We start from the raw sequence: 19,423 nt of genomic DNA, 5'->3' as shown, positions 1-19,423 counted from the left end.
TGATAAAGAACTCCTGACCATAGTCTGGCACTTTCATAACTGGGGCCCTGCACAATCCATCCTTTAAATCCTGAAAGGAGGTTTGACAGGCAGGGGTCCAAGTTACCCTCTTCAGCATTTTTGGAAGTTACATCATTCAGGGGCATGGTAATTGCCCCATACCCCTTGATGAATGACCTAGGAATGCTCTCACCTGCGTCTGTGTGTGGAAATGTCCCAATCCTTAACAGTCTGTACCTTTGCTTCGATAGGTTGTTTCTTTCATCCCTCGACCAGGTGGCCTAGGTAAGTCACAGTGCCCTGCGCTATCTGACATTTTGTGGCCTTGATAGTCAGACCTGTATTCTGCAGCACCTAAATCACTTGTTTCAGATGGGATAAGTGATCCTCCCAGGTGTGGCTGAACACAGCAATGTCTTCTAAATAGACGACACTGAAGTTTTCCAGACCATACAAAACCTGGGTAACAATCCGCTGATAAAGTGGCAGGGGCATTCTCCAATCTGAAGGGCATCACAGTGAACTGATAGTGTTCTTTTGGGGTTAAGAATGCTGACCTCTATCCATCTGTCAAGCCGACATGTCAATACCCTGCCGTGAGGTCGAAGGTACTCATGTACTTGGCAGCGCCAAGCTCGTCAATGTGCTCTTCTGCCCAAGGAATAGGGTGAGCATTTGTCTTTGTGACAGAATTGAGCCCCCTATAGTCCACCGGGAGTGCACGGGTCCATGTGTATTTTGTGCAATTAGCATAGGAAAATGTGTGCAGATTACCCCCACACATATTCCAGAGGTTGATCTACCATCATTCAATTTCATTTAAAATGTCAAAAAAGCCAGGCAAGCGCACACCCACCGTGCGGATGGTCGAATTCCTCACAGTTGCAGGTGTTTGCATCATCTGTGCGTATGTTGTAGGAGTGTGTGTGATATGATTGTGCGGTGTAAGAGCATGTCTGTAATGAGTGTCCTAATTGTCTGTATCACAAGTGTGTGTGTGGTAAGGGTGAGTTTATCATTTTTATGTCTGTTTCAAAAGTTTCTGAGTCTCTTGTAAGAGTGTCTGTCATAAGAACATGTGTTTTATGTGTGTTTCATAAGAGTGTGTGACATGTGAGCATGTGGTGAAAGAGCTTGTCCAGTAAGTCTGTGTGTTGTAAGTGTGAGTGCCTTCAGGGTGAATGCCATAAGAGTGGGTGTCATGAGTGAGTGTTGAAAATGAGGCGTGGAAAGTGAGTGTGTTGCAAGTGTGTGTGTCGCAAGTGTCTGTGTTGCAAGTGCTTGTGTAATTGGTGCATGTGTGGTAAGTATGCATCTTCTACGAGTGTGTGCCATAAGAATGTGTGTTATAAGTGCATGTGTCGTAAATGTGTGTGTCATAAGAGTGTGTGGTTAGGGCGTATGAGTGTTTGGTATATGTCTGGTATGTGAGTGTATAGAGTTTGATGCTAATCATGAAATGCACATGTCCTGTATGCCTTCCATGCATATAAAATCTCACATTGAAGTTGCGTTTGAATTTGGTGTGAGTTTTTATATGTATATAAGGCGTGAAGAGTTGTGCAATTCATACATTTATGCAAGTTACATCTTCTGAAAACTGACATGAAAGTTAGTGTTGACTTTCATGGGAGTTTTGAGAAGTATATTAGTGTATTTGTACGTATGCATTTCTCCCAAACGTTTATGTACAGTTTGCATATAAAATGTACATTCATTCTGCTCATTTGTTATATTCCTCTTTTCAGTATAAAAGCTCACATTGACTGGGCACCCCTCTCCCTACCCCACTCTTTCCTCCATGCACCCCCAATGGTGCTCTCTGTCTCACATATCTTTTCTAACAGCTTTTCTGTCGACTATCCTATCCCTCTCACTAAGTCTGGCAGGAAGAAGCCCAAAAGGGACATCCTGGATTCCAATCCTGGATTCCAACCCAGGCTTCCCTATCGCTGATACCTATACCAGTGCTTCCTCCAGACAGGCCCTTACCAACATACTTGTTGTTGTTCCCTCTCCAGGCCTATGGACTCCTCATATGTTCTCTGTTCTCTCTCCATTTTCCTCTTCTCCCATTAATGGTGGCACTGCGCTTTATCAACTTCCTTTTCCTCTCCTGCTATCCCTTCTTACCCCTCTCTGCCGCCTCTGCCGCCTCCTTCCTTTGCCACTTCTTTGCACCCCCTGCTGCTTCTCTGGCCACTCTGTTGCCTCCCTCCTCTTACACCCCTCTGGCACTCTCTTCTCCCTTTCTAACTACCCAGCCTTCTCTTCCTTCCTCCTCTGCCCATCCTCGGGCACGTCCAACATTTCCACAGGGTGTATATCTGGCCTGTACCCCTCCCTGCAAGTCCTTCAAATGTAGTAACCTTCTCCACATTGCTACCCTCAACTCTCGGTCAGCTGTTAAATACTCCTCTGACACCTGCTGTCTCCTGGAAGGGCTTGATTTTGATGTATTCGGTCTCATCGAGACTTGGTTCATGGCCAGCTATGTCACGAGTTTCGACACTCACTTTCCCGATGGCTACAAGATTCTCTCTGAAACCAGAACCAACCATCCCGGTGGGGGTGTAGCCATGGTTTTCCCAGCATGGATCCCTGTTCTATCATTCCAATGCAGCACTACTCCTCCTTTGAATGCCTGGTCTGCAGGCTCTCTATCTCTCCTGACCTCTCTCTAACTGTGTATTTACAGGCCACCTGGCCAGGTTGCCATCTTCCTTTCCGAGTGGGCTGACCTCTCCTCCTTGCTCATTGCCTCTACTTCTCAACTTCTCCTCCTCAGAGACTTGAACATCCACCTGGATGCTACCAGCCCTTCTTCAGGACTTTTTCGCAACCTCTGCAATTCTCTCTCTCTATTCTTCCCTCTGGCCGGACTCACTCTGCAGGGCACACACTGGATGTTCTGATCTCCTCAGACCTCCCCTTCTGTAACCCTCTCACCACTCCTATGTCTTGGAGTGATCACTTTCTCCTTTCTTCCAACCTCTCGCCCTCTCTTCCCCGCAGGTCAACCCAACTCCAGCACTGCCATATACCTTCTTGGTCATCCGACCGATGAAGCGTGGGTCAGTTGAGGCTATCGCTGCTACTTTCTCTCCTCCTCCTGCACCTTTGGCTGACTCATACCCTGACACTGTCCTCTCTAACCTTCATCTCTCTATCCCTAACACTGTGGATGTCCTTGCCCGTGTCTTGAGGATCCACTTGAAGCCAAATCTTAGTGCAACTCTTGGTATGATTCTGACCTTGCTGCCCTTAAACACAAGTGTAGGGTGGCAGAGAGGAAGTGGCGGGCATCAGGCGCACCCCCTGACAAACTGGCCTGCTCCAAAGGCAGTATAGACTCTCTGTCCTCTCTAAGAAGAGAGCATACATCCAAGCCCACATCTCTGCGGCATCTAACAACACAAACAAACTTTTCAAAATCTGCAAGGTGCTGGCCAATCCTGCTGCCGTCTCTACCTCTCCTGTTCCCACCCAGGCCCTCTGCATGGCCTTTTCCTCTCATTTCACTACTAAAGCTCTGCACATCCTGTCCACCCTCTCTTCTTTGTCCTCCTCCTCTACCACTCCTAGCCCATCTGAGGCTGTATCTCCTCCTCTTTTACCCTGTTCACTCCTGACAATGTTTCTAGAGAAGGCCAATCTATGAAAGTCTTGTCAAAGCAGGTTCTCCTCTGCTCATCCAGGACCATCAAGGACCATCTTGACACCCTTGCTCCAGCCTTGGCCGATTTATGCAATCACTCTGTTGCCACTGGAACTTTCTTGCACTCTCTTGCGCACCCCCTTCTAAAGAAGCCCTCGGCCGATCCTTCCGCTCTGGCTAACTATTACCCGATCTCCATCACTCCTTTCCTGGGCAAACTCTTGAAAAGCTGCATACTCAATCTGTTGGTTGCCTCCAGGGCCACCAGTCTGGCTACAGAGCTGCCAGAAGCATGGAAACTGCTCTCCTGAACATCTGTGAAGACTTGCTCTCTCTCCAATCTTGACTCTAATCTCCCTCCTGTACTCATTCTCCTCAATTTATCCTTTGCTTTTGACATGGTCAACTATGCCATCCTGCTCAATCACCTCTGCAACAACCTTGGTATTACTGATCAGGCCCTGGCCTGGTTGACCTCCTTTCTCACTGACTGACCCTCTCAGGTCCAACTGGGGTCCTTCCTCTCTCCTATCTCTCTCTCTCTACTTGTGGTGTTCCTCGGGGGTCTAACCTCTCTCCCTGGATCTTCAACCACTACCTGGCACCTCTTGCCCACTGCATTGCTACTATCTGCTCCAATTTTCAATGTTATGCAGATGACACTCAGCTCTCATTCAGGCTCCCCTTTGCTTCTTCCTCATACCAGACTGTCTGGCCGCAATCCTGGAATGGCATGCCACCAATGATCTCTGCCTTAATGCCAGTAAGACTGAGATTGTCTTCATTGGGACACCCACTCCCTCCTTTCCTCTCTCTCTCTGGCCGCCCACCCTGGACCCTCTTCCTGCTTCTTCCTGTGAGGCTAAGACCCTTGGTGTCATCTATGACTCCACCTTCTTCTTCTCTCCTCGTATCTCTGACATCTCTAAGAAGTCAAACTATCAGCTGCACCTCCTCAGAGGTATTCTTCCTTTTCTCACTTTCCCCCAGAAGCTCACTGTCTCCAAAGCTCAGGTCCTCTGTAGGCTTGACTATTGCAACAGCCTCTTTTTAAAAGAGGCACTTTGCTAAAGAAAAAAACAAAGGACTATCAATAGGGAATTGTTAAAACCACAAAAATGACTAACCTAAGAGTTTTATGCTGGTTAGTTTAAAAAACATCTTCCACAGAGAGTTCTCTGTACGTGAACAGGCAGTCAGTAGGCTGTGAAACGCGTTGTACTGTGCTGTTTCCTTGTCTTCCCCTGTGTAAACATTAAAGCTGGAAACTACTTTCATTATACTGCCTTTGAGGGGTTTCTTTTGTGTTTTTTTTTCAAATAGAAGGCTTCACGTTCCGGAGGATAGGACTCCCTGGAGTTTTATATATATAAAAAGCAAAGAAACAAACTGCAAAATGGCAGCTCACAGCGGCACTCCTCCATCTTGCATTTAAAAAAAAAGTGTTAAAGAGTGTTCTCTATAACTTAGTGATCTTGTTGATAGGAATCTTTTTATTGCTTCCATCCCTTCATCATGTTCAATACACGTGTACAATGAGACTACATCTGATGTAATCAACATATAGCTGGATTTCCACGGTATTTGGTCTATCTGCATCAAGAAGTCTGTTGTATCTCGTGTATACGATGGTAGAGTTTTTACAAGGGGAAACAAAAATCTATCCAGGTATTTGGAAGTATTCTCTAAGAGAGAGTCAATGGATGTAACTATCAGCCTGCTAGGGGGTCTGGTAGCAGATTTGTGTAGTTTAGGAATGAAATGGATAATAGGTGTTGTCGGATAATCCTTTGTTAAATATTTTTTGTCATTCCAAGAAATCAAATCTGCTTCAAACCAATTGTTTAGTTTTTTGTCATATTCAATTTTGTAGTCCTTATATGGGTCCTTTGAAAGTTTCTGATAGTTATCATTATTTCTCAGTTGACATAGAGCTCCTCTTGTGTAGTCTTCTGAATTTAAGACTGCCACATTACCTCCCTTGTCCGCAGTTCTTATTACTATCGAATCATCCATTTGTAGTTTTTTTTATAGATTGTTGCTCTTCTTTTGTTACATTATGGTTGGTTCTGTTTGGATGGGAGGCTAGTTGTTTAATTTCCTCTATAATCAGATCTTCAAATAGATCAATATTAGGTGTATTATGGACTTGAGGACTAAACTTTGATTTCTTTTTAAGATTACAGAAAGGTATTATATCTTTTGTTAAATTGGCTGATACTTGTGTAGTCCATTGATCTTGTTCAGGATTGCTGTCATTGGGTCCATCATCATTTTCCATATAAAAGCTTCAAGCGTGTTCAGCATTAGGATATCATTAACTGTCAGTTTGGACGGTGCTTTATTGTTCTCTGTCCTAACTTTTGTTTTATCACTGTTTGCAAAATATTTCACCAATCTTAATTTTCGAATGAAGCAATGTAAATCAATTTGAGATTGTGTATAGTTGTAATTGTACTCCAGACAAAAAAAATAATCCTTTTTCAAGTACCTTTGCTTCATACTACTTAGTTCTTTCTTTGACAAATTGACTACTTTAAGTTTTTGGTCTGTTGAGGTTACTTCCTGGTTTTCCCAGAGCGCATCTGATGGCCTGTTGATTGACTTCTCTTTTTGGTTTTTCCTTTGTCCTCTTCTCTCTCACCTGCTCTTCCTCTTGTTTAAGTGGTGGGATTGTGTTTGTTCCTGTTTTGTCCTCTTCCTTGTGTTGTTTTGCCCAGTTGGTGTAGCAACCTTATTTCTTCTAAAAAATTCAACCTTGGAGGTGCCTCATCATTGTTGCTTTATATGGATGAGTCTGTCGAGGAGCCTGCACTGTTTTCGGTTTCCGAGTCTCCCTCTGAGATTTCTGGTGTTTGCAACTGCTCCTGTGTTTGAATGCCTTTCCTTATTGTATCATATTTCTTGACAAAAGTATAGATCCGTCCTGTTGCATATTCTTCTTTATCTCTTATAAATTTTCTTTGTTTTCTTTCTTTAATCTCTTCCTCATATTTGGAGATATTTTTGTCCATATATACTTTTAAATCTTTGGCAGTGCTTGCATTTCCTCCCGGGTAGACTACTGTTTCCAATTCTTCTATGTCTTTTAGTGCTTTTGCTCTGTCACTTTTAGCATATTTGACTAATGTGTGGAGCATTTTAAATGAACATTCATTTGTAGCTTCTCTCCATTCTTGCAACATTTCGGGGTCTGGGTCTTCATATGTAGGAATGGTCAAAATTCTCAAGCCTCTTGGGATTCTTTGATTGTCTATGTAATTTTGAAGGGACTTAATTTCCCACCACTTATTTGTTTCTTTTTAGTGTAGTTTCTCTAATGTGAACATCGTTTGTTGGATGGTTTTTGATTGTCCACATTGCATTTGTTTCATCATTTTTGGTTTTATAGCCTCACTGAATAAGGCAGAAGCTTCTGCATCCCGCCTACTTTCTTTGTCCACCATTTTGAAACACCTGTATTCGTATTTGGGACACTGGCTGCACAAGTGGTGTACTTTAAAAGAAATGCTTGCACACCATTGCTTTTTTAGATGGGCTTATTAGGCTGTGTTACCTTTGGAATATCTTTTGTTCTAATGCCAGCGTGACCGATGTATTTTACATTGTTTGTATTGCGTGCGGTATGATTATCAAAGGTTAGTAGGGTTTAGAACTCACCGCGTATCTTCCTCCCATGGATCCTCTGACTCAAAAGTTGAAGAGATGGCAGCCAACTGCCCGTGGTTAACCGCAATGCTGTCACGTTATTGCTTCATTTTCTGGCACTAATTCAAATGGGCGGCTGCTTTGCCGTGGATCCTCTGGCGTATAAAAATCTGGTTTCCCAAAACTATTGGCATTGCGCCCAGCCTCATTATTGACTTCAGGTTAAGTCCGCACGGGGGCCTGCTGTATACGTGTTGGGCACACGTTAAACGTCAAAAGCAAAAATAGCAGCTCACAGCGGCACTCCTCCATCTTGCATTTAAAAAAAAATTACACCACACTGTTGTGCATTCTCCATTGATAAAACGTCCTTTATTCTTTGGGGTGGCCATTCAAGAGCACACCCGTGAAAAAATCACAATAACGCGTTTCACCCCAAACTGGGCTTCGTCGGATTATAACCGACAGATTATAACTGACAACATGTTTACAAAGGGTTATATTACATTTCCTGTCTGGCTTAGATCCCTTTCCTGTGTTGTTACCACCAGACCTATACTTATACCATTCCTGTTTGCCTTTTAATGGCGGCCATGTTTGGTGAGTCTTTTCTCACTAGATACATTTTGATTTGATAAAACCATTTTTTTATGTTTTTGGGCAAAGTGGTATTCAATATATTGTATTATAATGTGCTAAGGGAGAGAGATGGGGAGACGAAATATTTTGTTTTTTTATACAGTTGTATGCAAAGCTTGCATAAAATAGGGTGCTTGCACTTTTGGATGACATTTGTGGGATGGATATATACACCTGCAGTTTGGTTTTTCAACGTTCAACCATAGGATGGAAAAAATATAAAGTGACTAGTGCTTGAAAAGAAACTACATTCGATATATATATATATATATATATAATCTGAACAAATGTGCAAAAGAGTTAACGTTAAACCAACAAAAACTTAAAGTCTACAAACATCAGAAATAATAATGTTAAGGTAACAACATTAGTACATTTTATGAATACATTAAAAAATTATCAGATTAAAATCAAATTTCATGGTAACCTTAACTCACCCTGTTTTTTTTTATTTTTGCTCTAAATTGCTTTATAGTGAAAGTGATGTGATATATTGTGTGAGTATTTGTTTTTAATAAAAAAATGTTGAACTGTTTTTATGTATTGATGTTTTCATTGTGTATTACATTTGTGCTGCTTTTGTTAGTATTCATAGTTTGCATTATTTAATCATTTTAATTTAGCACACATTACATGTTTGCAGTTGAATACATGGAGTAATTAATATACATTCTGTGTATATATTGTCTTTACAATGAGGCATGTACCTTGGTAATTGATATTGTTGTATATGTAAAGTATGACATGTCGATGCTTATGTATATTTTATTATTGGAGAGTTATTTTTTAATAGGGTGTGCATTTTTTATATTGAAATTTTCTAAGAATTATGCTTGTGTATATTATATTTTAAGTTTGTTATTTAGTCATTTCATATTACAAACATATGTTGCACTTTGTTTTAACATTAATGATCGGTCTACATTTATGTACTTTTGAATGATTTTACATTATATACAATTACTTGGTTTTATGTGTGAATTTGTTAAAATTGTATGGTAATATTGCGTGCTTTTAAGTGTGTGCACGAGTTAAGGTTACCATGATATTTGATTTTAATATAATCATATTTTTGAATTTATTAACATTTATTATGTTGTTACCTTAACGTTATTATTTCTGTTTGTAGAGTTTACGTTTTTGTTCATTTAACCTTAACTCTTTTGTGAAAATGATTTGTTTTCAAATAAATTCATCTTTGTTTGCAAAAGTTAAAAGAGTATGTTTTATAAGAGTTTGCCTGTCATAGGATGTATGTATGTATGTAGGAGCAGGTGTCATAGGAGGGTGTGTGATAGGCGCACATATCATAGGAGAGCATGTTATATAAGCGGGTGTCATAGGAGTGTGTGTTGTAAGAGGGTGCATAGTAAGAGTTTGTGTTATTAGTGTTCATATACACAATGTTAATATCACAAAATTATGTGTACGGTTTTAATGTAAAATGCACCTCCATTCTGCTCATGCATTGTATGCTTTCTAGTCGTATGAAAGCTCACATTAAATTCAACTTTAACTTTAATGTGCGTTTTTCATATGTATGAGCAGCGACTTTGACTTCTCCAATGTGTACTTGTATGTAATGTATAACTCCTGAAAACATACATCAATGTAAGCTTTGACTTTACTGTCAGTTTTCAAAAGATGTAAATTACAGTTTGTGTGAAAAATCTGCATTTATTGCATCTTCTGAAAACTAATATCAATATTAGCCATGATTATGTGATTTTTTTTAGATGTAAACTGCATTGTAATTCATGAACTGTGAAACTCATTTGCCTCTTGGTATAGTTTGTATGAAATGTGTATTTTTATTCCATCTCCTTAAAACTGACATCAAATTTAGCCCTGAGACCTTAAAGTCAGCTGTGAATTGCCTTTGATGTGAGTTTTTAGATGTTAATTGTGAAATGTACAAACTGTAAAACTCATACCCTTTGTCTACAGTTCATATGAACAGTATATATGTATTCCCTCCCCTTAAACAGTCATAGAATTAACTGAGCCTTGTTCAGAGAATAATAAAGCCCATTTTCTTGAAAAGACATCTGGGGCTTCGATGTCATGCATTTTGGTAGGATTTAATGCTGAGTGATGCAGATGCCAGAGAACATATAATATGGCAGCCCTTGGTTGATATACTGAAACTGTTACATGTTTTTTTCTGCATGCTACATGTTTTTTTTCACAATGTTCATGCTAAATCACCAAGTGCAACATCTTCTCCCACAGTTCCACGTAGACAAGAAGGGACGTGTGAATTTCGCTCAGACAGACATGCTGTTCCATGTTGTGAATCGAGACACCAACCAGATTCTGGATGTGGAGAAGTAAGACACGCCTCCAAAGGTTTTATGGTTATTGTTGGGAAGAACAGTAACTTATGTATGAGATTGTTCTGCACATTTTTAACATAGCTTAGCAGTTATAATAAGTGCAGTGTTTTAGTATTCACCTTCATTCTCGTGTGCTTCACAATTTTTCCCTAACTTGGGGGTATCAGAGGTGGGCAGGCCTACAAGTCAATTGGAATATTTCCCAACCAGGAAGCCTCTCAAAGAATATTCAGGCAGAGACAGTCACATATGAAAACTGATATGCGCTGGAATCGGCCCCATGCAATCTGTTCTTTTTGAAGCATCGCCTGCCTGGGGACCACTCCGGTGGTGAAGGTATGAGGTATAAATACCTTTAGCATTAATATATTGGCAAATCCCTTAATATCCCTATAACATCTGTATCTAGGAGCAAGATGTATGGCACTGTTGGTGTGAATAGTGGTGTGTTCTAGCATCAGCATTTATTTTTTGAGAGCTCACAAGATTTGAGCTACAACCTGCAGCCCTCCAGATTTTTTGTCCTCCAATTCCCATAAATCCTAACTAGTAAAGTCAATGATGAGGGATTATGAGAGTCACAGGCCAAAACAGAGTGAGACAGGTTGCCTACTTTGATCTAAAATATCAAAGGACACAAAAGATGTTTAAACTTCATAGTCTCACAATCCAGTAGATAACTAATACTGTTTAACAGTGGCAGATGGCAGGAATCCCAGATATTCTCTTTTCATAGAAAAAGAATTCCTGCAGATGCATGCAGCTTAATTTGGATGTTATCAATTTGACTTGTGTAAATTGTGGGAGACGTAGTTACTGACAAATGTAGTCATCACAAATGTATAAAGTAAAATAACTCTTTGAAAGGTCAGCTCAGTCAATGGTGCTCAGGATATTAAAGCAGGTATAATTTTTGGATAAAACCTTATTTTCCATTTTGAAAAATAATTTCCCAATTTTGAATAAAACCAGGTGGAGTCAGTGCTCACTGAAATGTCCGTAAATTTCACAAATAAGGTTCACCCCCGAATTGTCTGATTTTTGAGAATGTAGTTGTTTTTCGTTCCCACGGTCTTTGAAGAGTGGGTCTTAGATATGCACCAGTGAAAGCGTTTTCCTTAGTTACCTGTTGTATGCTGCTGGAACAAACTAGTTTTAGATGAAGATGTGGCTAGTGTGAAGGCTTAAAGTGTTGAAAGATCTTTGTTTGTAACCTTAAAATCACAGGCTTAAATCATTTTTAAAATATTTTTTCTCAACATTCCACTCTGCACCGTACAGCCTTATCGCTATCCCACATCATCAACCATTCTCATTATACAACACCTCCCTCTTTTACCCAGACACAACCAGAGACAGGGTGCAACACTTTCCTTGGGCACACACACACACACACGCAGAGCCAAAGATGGGATACAGCACTTTGCTCCCACACACCACACACAGGGTCACAGCTAGACAGAGAAGCCATCACACTCAGCAGGGTTATCACCCACGTCTGCACTGGCATCAAACTCACTCTGATCAGAAACACACAGATAAATGCACAGAGGATAACCTTCGAAGTGGCAACTCCCATTTGCAAAGAAACGTCTACAGCCACACCCTGATTTTCGTTGACACACTAGGAAAAACCCTACGTGAACAAAGTACCACACCAACAAAAGACCACAGCATGCCCTTTGAAGAAGGGTCCCACACAGAGGCAAGTGTAGTGACACATGCCTCCCCTCAAGTGAAAGGCTATGGAAGGATGGCAGAAAAGCAAGATAGTATATGGCAGTAGGGAATTACTGTGGTGATCAACACTCGAGGATGCTGGTACTCAGGCTTTTCTCCTTCTGAGGTCAATGGCATGAATATTATTGAATTCACCCACTTGTCTAAGCTCTAAGTGTATATTCAGATTGCAGTGTGTACCATAGAAAGACGAATGAGTTTATCAGCTGATCACGCAATCAAGGTGACTCATCAATATGGGGTCCGAGCTTCCAACTTAGCATCATCCACATCAGGAACATTGCTTTGTAGCATCCGCAAAAATACATGTACCATTCCACAAACCAAACACCTCAATAGTACACTTAAAGTGCCACTCAGTCCATCAAAAGGGGCATTATACGCGAATGTTGACCCGCAAATGTTGACTAGACAAGCTTTCCTTCCACCCAGCAGTCCAGCTCCAAAAATATTACAAACTGCACGTACATTTAGCAAACACTGATTTGCAGATTTTATATTTTTGTCTGTATTGAGAGCTACCAACGAGTCTTGACCTGCAGGTTTTTATGTAAAGTGCAGGGCCCCAGATAATGCATTCTTAGTCCCTTATGGGCAAGTTTGGGGTTCTCCCGACTACTTTTTAAGGCATAGTGATAACTGCAGCACAGGGAGGGCGTTCAGGTAGGAATGGTATATGGAGATATTTCCCAAACCTGTCTAGCACTGATTTAAAAGGGGTTGTATGTGTAAGGAAAGAGATAGATACACTCAATACTAAACAGCAAATCTCTCAAAAACAGTGTTCGGTTGTCGTTCCTCCTAGTACTAATTGTCCTGAAAGAATGGACATGGTACTCAAATCTAAATATTCAAATCAATTCCATTTATTCATATCACAATAAATTCATTATAAAAATAGACCCTATTACATCAGAGCGTGGACAATAGCTCCATACATTTTTCACTTGAACAGTATAAAACAACATATAACAAATACCAGACACAGATGACAATAAATAAGAACTAGGCACTCTAAAAGTGTCTTCTATACTAAATCTCCCGACATGTTTCTATTCTTGTCACCAAAACGGTTGAACATTCTTCAGGGGATTCTTTTTAAGATGTAAGTTTCTTCAACACGTTGTGTGCAGGGTCAGGGCATAACAAATGCAATGCCTGTTAAAACCTCTAGATGGTATCTCATCTGTGTCGTGCCATCAAATTGCACACTTTGCCAAATTCCAACTGATCGTGGAATGTTCACTTCTATGGATGGCTAATAAACAGCACGAGAACTCCTAGGTTCCTTGCCTCGCCAACAAAGATGGGTGTATTCTTATTCAATATAAGCGCTGAGCAGGTTTCGAATCCGGACTCCAGTGTCTTTCTATCACAGGCGTACCAGCTGTTAGGTCAAAACCACATGACTGTTGCTTCATAGCAAACAGAGCCTATACGATCTCTATTTGTTCATAACGTCCGCCACAGATGGAACACCAAGCATTCTGGCACAAATAGCCGTATTGTCTGCATAAGTGAGACAATGTACCTTTCTATGACCATAACTAGGAGGGTGATTATTACCGACCAAGTCCAAATGTTTATGGAACTCGGAAACATATACTTTGTAAAACAGAGGTGCTAGAATGCAGCACTGTTTCAATCCTTTATTGGTTGGGTAAAAGTCAGAAAGATCACCCTCCTGAGATAGGCAAATTCTAATTTTGGTGTCAGAATATAATAACTTAAGGAAATAAAGCAGTGAGGGATCCATGCTCCAAGTGCTTAGCTTCGACCAGGGTCTACTTTGTATGACACTGTCGAAGGCACCCGAGTAATCCACAAAACATACATACAATTGAGAATCTTGCTAATGCCAGGTGTCTGAGATGAGTGTCTGTGTGACCCAAATCGGGTGGGTGGTATTATAGTTCACCCAAACTGGTTTTAGGAAGAAGTGGAGGAGACCCCTCCCTTCAGACCAAGTTGAAAACAGTTCTAACAATAAGCTTGCAAAGATTTTTAATGACCTGCCCAAAATGGCGAGCATTCGATAATTCATGGGAATGTCTCACTGGCCTGTTTTATGTACCATGACCAATACTGAATGAGCCGATGTCTCTGGTATTATGCCAGTTTCACACTCATGTGTGAAGGAAGGGTAGAGTAAATTGGCCATAGCTCATCCTTGATGACCATATTACTCATGCCATCAGGCCCTACAGCCCAGGAAGGTTTAATTTTACAAATGAGTGACTCATAATCTATTTCTTTAAATTGATACCACACCCATTTGCCAATCATTGATTTTTTTCGATTGTATCGGGAGCCTCTTTGATATCCCAATAGATGTTTTTGATGTGGGATGCCCAGCCCCCCTCTGGGATGTAAGTGATTTCATTTGTGGTGGATTCAGCCATAGCAATGTGGATTACATGCCAGAACTTCTTAGAATCATTTTTAGCAATCAGTCTATTATTGTAACTCCAATTCGCTTTTGCTGTACCACGTCAATAGTTACACAACCACTGCTTAAAGTGAAATCTAATATGACAAATCACTTCTTCCGCCAGATCCAAGATGTAATTTTTCCTTGTTCGTCTCAGAGATTTATTTTTTTCCCTCTTCATGTTCGCAATTTCCATGTCATAGATTATGCCAGATATGTGGCTAAATCTACATCATAGAAGATATCTACCAGAGACACAGCCAAACATTCTCACCAGACCAGTCATATACCACCAAAATCTCCATTGGTGGTTTTTCATTGTTGGCCACTGTATTATTAAACTTTCCAATATTAGTGGCCATCCATCTGAGCCAGTTGCCTTGTAAATTTGCCTCAGGGGTGACCATTAGCTTGTCCTTGGACTTAAAACAAGAAGATAATACCCTGGTGAGGATTGCATGGTTACTTAAGTTCATAGGAAGAATTTCCAAAACCGGATTGCACTGCTGAAGAATGTCATTAACAAAAATGAAATTGGTTCCACTGGAGTGCTCCCCATTAGACCAAGTGGGTCCCATGCCCGCATCCTTTTGCAGCAACACATGCATATCAGATTCTGAAAGTGCAGCACACCTATCTACACTCAATTTCCCCCTTTGTAGCTTGGAATCCCTCCCCAAATAATGAGCTGTCTTAACCAGACAGTCTACATTAAAAACTCCCGCTAAGATGATAGTACCCTTAGGATGCTTGACGTACCAGTCCCGCGGGATATTTTTCACCAGGCTTCTAAGTTTAGATGTACAACTCCCATCAGGGGGATCATAGAGAGTGACCACTAATGAAGGGCGTTTATCAAAGGAGGGATTGTACATAACCCCACAAAGGAGATTGCTGTGCGACCCGCTGCCCGAAAGTAGCTTCAATTTGTATGCTCACTTAGCACCCATTCAGAGACCGCTTTTAGGGCACCCGGCAACTGGGATCTTGGGCAAGCTAGAGAGCAAGGTATAACCATTTAGCTCAGGCACGCTAGTCAGCCAAGTCTCCTGTAGAAAGAATATATTAGCGTTCTTCAATTGTTCAAGAACCTCACTGTTTGTCAAAAAAGAACAGTGTCCTTGGTGTCCTCGAGTATTCCAAGAGGTCAGACGTATTGAAGTAGATGAGGCAGTCTTATGTCAATGAAGAGTAGGAGAGATGTTTAGCCAAGTACCAGTGACTCAGGCTTCGTTCCTAAACTGGTCCGTTTTGGTATTGGCAGTATGGGAGCCTCTCAAGAGACCCTTAAGTCTGAGTTCATAATCAACATCCAACAATGTATAGGGTCTTAATATTTCCATCTCAAAACCAAGCTCAGGGAATTCTCTAGTATGTTGACAAATCATCTCTGCCACTTTGGCTGAGGCCATAGTCACCAGAACCCAGTTTGTGAGGCTACCAACATGCGGCAATTCAAGGGATGAAATGTCTGTGGAGGTCAGTTTGTTTAAGGCCGGAATTAGTCTGAAAAGTTGTAATAGCCATGTTCGATTTGGAAATGGGCTAGACTTGGTTGGGGATCTTTCAACAATTTGTATATGCTTCTGAAATCTGCCTGTCAATGACTTGCCCTTGCTGTGGGAGTTCTTTACAATGTTGTGTCGATTCCACGAAACTAACCCAAGAAGGCAAGCTGTTATTGTCATTATTTTTTATTTGTTCCTTTGTGAATGTCGTTCATATGGAAGGCGGGCCAGGTCAATCCTCTCTGTGGCATGCGCTGTCTTTACCTCCTGTAATCATGACCTTGCTACCCGAGGCAAATATCCCCAAATCAGGGGCTGACAGGTTTGTAGCAAGGACCTTTGGGACCTCTGCCAAAGTGGTGGCGTCTGGCCCCAAAGATTTCCTCTGTAGATCTTCACATAAGATTAATAGAGACCAGTTGTTGACAATAGTAAAGGAGTTAACCAAAGAGGGCGCCTGTGCAGTTAAGTCTGGGGGCTCCCGTTCTCAACTCTCTGAAGGCATCAAATGGGCTGGGACCTCTTCAGACTTTTGGGAGATAACGGGCACTTTGCTAAACAAAAACATGATATTGGTTTGCCGAACTGGCCCATTTGTGTCCTTTTTGAACGTGGAAAAACACTCCTTTTGCGGGCCTGAAGAGCCGGGCTATCAAACTACAAAGGCTGTATCTCGCTTTTCTTGTATCCTTCATTGCGGGTGCAATTGGACCGATTTTATATAGACAGGAGCTCAGTAGTACTGAGACAAATGCTCAAGCTATTCAATCGATCTATAACACCGGAAGCCAAGCTGGCAATGAGGAAATCAGTTGAAGGCAGATGGACTAAAATAGACGCTTCAACCAAATGATGCTTTCTACAACATGGTAACCAGACGAAGTCTTCGCACTCCACCAAGCGGTATTTCAGTCCCCCAGCTCCCGTGTGGCAAAAGCACAGCTGGCGGCTCAAAGAGATCAAATCCCAGCAGTCGCTGCCTCACAATAAGCCATTTGATCACCACCAAGTGCCATAACCTTGTGCGTATGCGAAGGTAAAGCAATATTGAGAATAAAATCAGTCTTCTCAGATGGAACGAACTTACAGTCAATGCCACACCTCCAGCAATAGAATTAATAGAAAGACTCCCTCTGGGTCGCCCACTGCAGACCCCTTTCGTCCACGTTCCGCTCCTCCTATTTGTTTTATGATTAGGTGGCCATTCATCAACCGTGCACATGTGATTCATGAATAGCATGACAGGGTATGTAATATGTACATGGCTAACACGCAAGATGCAGATCGTGCCAGGATGATGCCAAACAGGACATCCTTAATATTTGCTTGAAAGTATACTTCATGACTACTGCACCCAGAGTAATACACCTGATGTACTCGAGGGCAGTACTTTATTGAGGATACAGTCAGCAGTCTAGACCATTCTTAGGCCACAATATCATATCAATAAGAAAAAGAGAGCACTATGATATGGACTTCTAGAATAAGATGAGCTTGGAACTTCTCTCCATTCACATTTTGTAAATGTCAAGTGCTCTATGCCCCATATCAGCCTCGAGAAAGATCGAGAAGTTCAAAACACGTGTCGGATGACTAGGGCTAGACATATTGGGCCTCATTCACAGAACATTTTCCAATGGGATTGCGCCATTATAAAACGCTTCTGTGAATCCGGGCTATTGTATCCAATTATATTTAGGACAGGTGTTTCTATTATTTGTAATATTTACTATGTTACTGAACTTTTCATTTGTGGGTAAAAGTCTTCATTAACTCAATGTAATGGGTGGGCGCACATTTTCTGGTTGACCAATGTGTACTGTATGTAGTCCAAGTGACATGTGCAGAGGTGGGATTCTGGAAATACCTCTCTTGGTTTGCTCATTTCACGTTCATCTAACCCTAGCATAAAATAGAGAAATGCATCCAGATTCAAAGCAAGACCTGAACCTATTAGTGATCACTGAATGTTCCATTCAAATCTTCTTTCCATACTTACTACTTGTATGAGCTTCTTCCCCACCACATATCTCTCTTAATGAATTCCCATCTCCAGTACCTGTATAATCTAATGCATGGTAATGGTTATTCCTTCTCCCTAGAGTCATTCAGATGATCGATGCCAATAAGGAGCAGTTGCGGAATCTGTTCCGCAACTACAATGTGATGGATGTGCAGCCGGCTACTGTGGTACAGGCCGAAGCAGACCTCTCTGCCCTGCAGGTAAGGATTATCCTTCACAGTACAAACGAGACTCTAGTACAGCTCTCTAAACATCACTCTGACATCACACAACCCACTATGCAAAGGAGTCATATACCCTTCAAAGCCAACCCTACAATAGCAAACAGCTGAATCTCAACGGGACCTCAATGTAATTCAGAAATAGCTCCCTGAGTCCATCCAGCCCAGCCTGCATGAATTCTCTTTCTGTATAATACAAGGCAAGACCGCTTTGATACCACACAGCCCAGTGTGCACATGAAGCCAGTGCAACTCCAGAAAGTGGGCCTCAGAAACTAGACATGCAGGTCTGCACAGGATCACCAACTGATACCACACAGGCCATCTCGAGGTGATCTCGGTGTACTTCTAGTTTCATATAGATCATCTCCGTTCAATCCTCTTGTACTTAAAGTAGTGTCCTCTGCTGCCGCAGAGGTCCTCAGTGGGAACATTGTGGGCTTTCCTTCAAGATATGTGCGCCTCATACCACACAGGAGATCTCCATGGGGGATCTGTGCAGGTCTAGAAAAGGCCCCTCTGTCACCAGACATGCCAGATTGCACTGCACATCTGGAAAGGCTCCACTGATACTACATGAAGCATGCAGATGGGATATCTGAGTCCTTCAATATATACTGGCGGATCATCTCTTTATAATTCATGAAAAGAGCAGTGCAGTAATGTCCTCAGATGGACATGTGCCATTTGTAAAACACTCCTCTGTCATTGGAATGGGCTTGTAATCCTGGATGAACAGTTTTACAATATTCTGGACATCCGGAAGACCATAGACCGAAAATTGCCTAAACAATCAGAATACATACAAAGATTGCAGATTGGAATCCATTTTGGGCAATTGTGTCCTTAGATAACAGGCATTAAAATGGCAATGCATGAAAGAATTGCAAATCATAGAAACAATGGTGGTCTAGTCCTTACCAGTACTAGTCAGCATGACAATGCTGGGTGTTGTGGTGTTTCTGATTCAGTGTGGTTTGTGATTGGCTGAGACAGTTACTAGTAGTGGGTTTATGTCCAGTCAAGTACTCTCACGACCCCTTGGAAGGATGGAGGTGGAAGGGGGTGGTGGGGAGGGGTGACAACATCAGGATTCTGTTATTGTTCATCATCATACATAAGCAGGAACATAACATTATATGAAAAAGTCGTATACCATAGCAGTAACATGGTCAACATCTTACTAGTACTAGCCAGCACAATCATGTTTTGGGGTGGA

General features: G+C 41.6%; 1 protein-coding gene across 3 annotated transcripts in view; it reads left to right on the top strand.

Moving 5' to 3' along the window:
* The window catches only part of CDH23 (cadherin related 23), a 3,939,560-nt gene that overhangs the window by 3,827,251 nt on the left and 92,886 nt on the right, over positions 1–19,423 (top strand). For all 3 annotated transcript variants that reach the window (XM_069610726.1, XM_069610725.1, XM_069610724.1), the window contains 2 exons: positions 10,178–10,275; positions 18,063–18,183. In XM_069610726.1, the coding sequence (XP_069466827.1) occupies positions 10,178–10,275; positions 18,063–18,183 (219 nt within the window). The remainder of the gene's footprint in view (positions 1–10,177; positions 10,276–18,062; positions 18,184–19,423) is intronic.

The sequence above is a fragment of the Ambystoma mexicanum genome, chromosome 8 (genome assembly GCF_040938575.1).
Source record: "Ambystoma mexicanum isolate Mex_15411 chromosome 8, UKY_AmexF1_1, whole genome shotgun sequence".
NCBI classification, from domain to species: domain Eukaryota; kingdom Metazoa; phylum Chordata; class Amphibia; order Caudata; family Ambystomatidae; genus Ambystoma; species Ambystoma mexicanum.
Note: the sequence above shows the minus strand (reverse complement) of the source record. Positions and strands in the feature narration are given on the sequence as shown.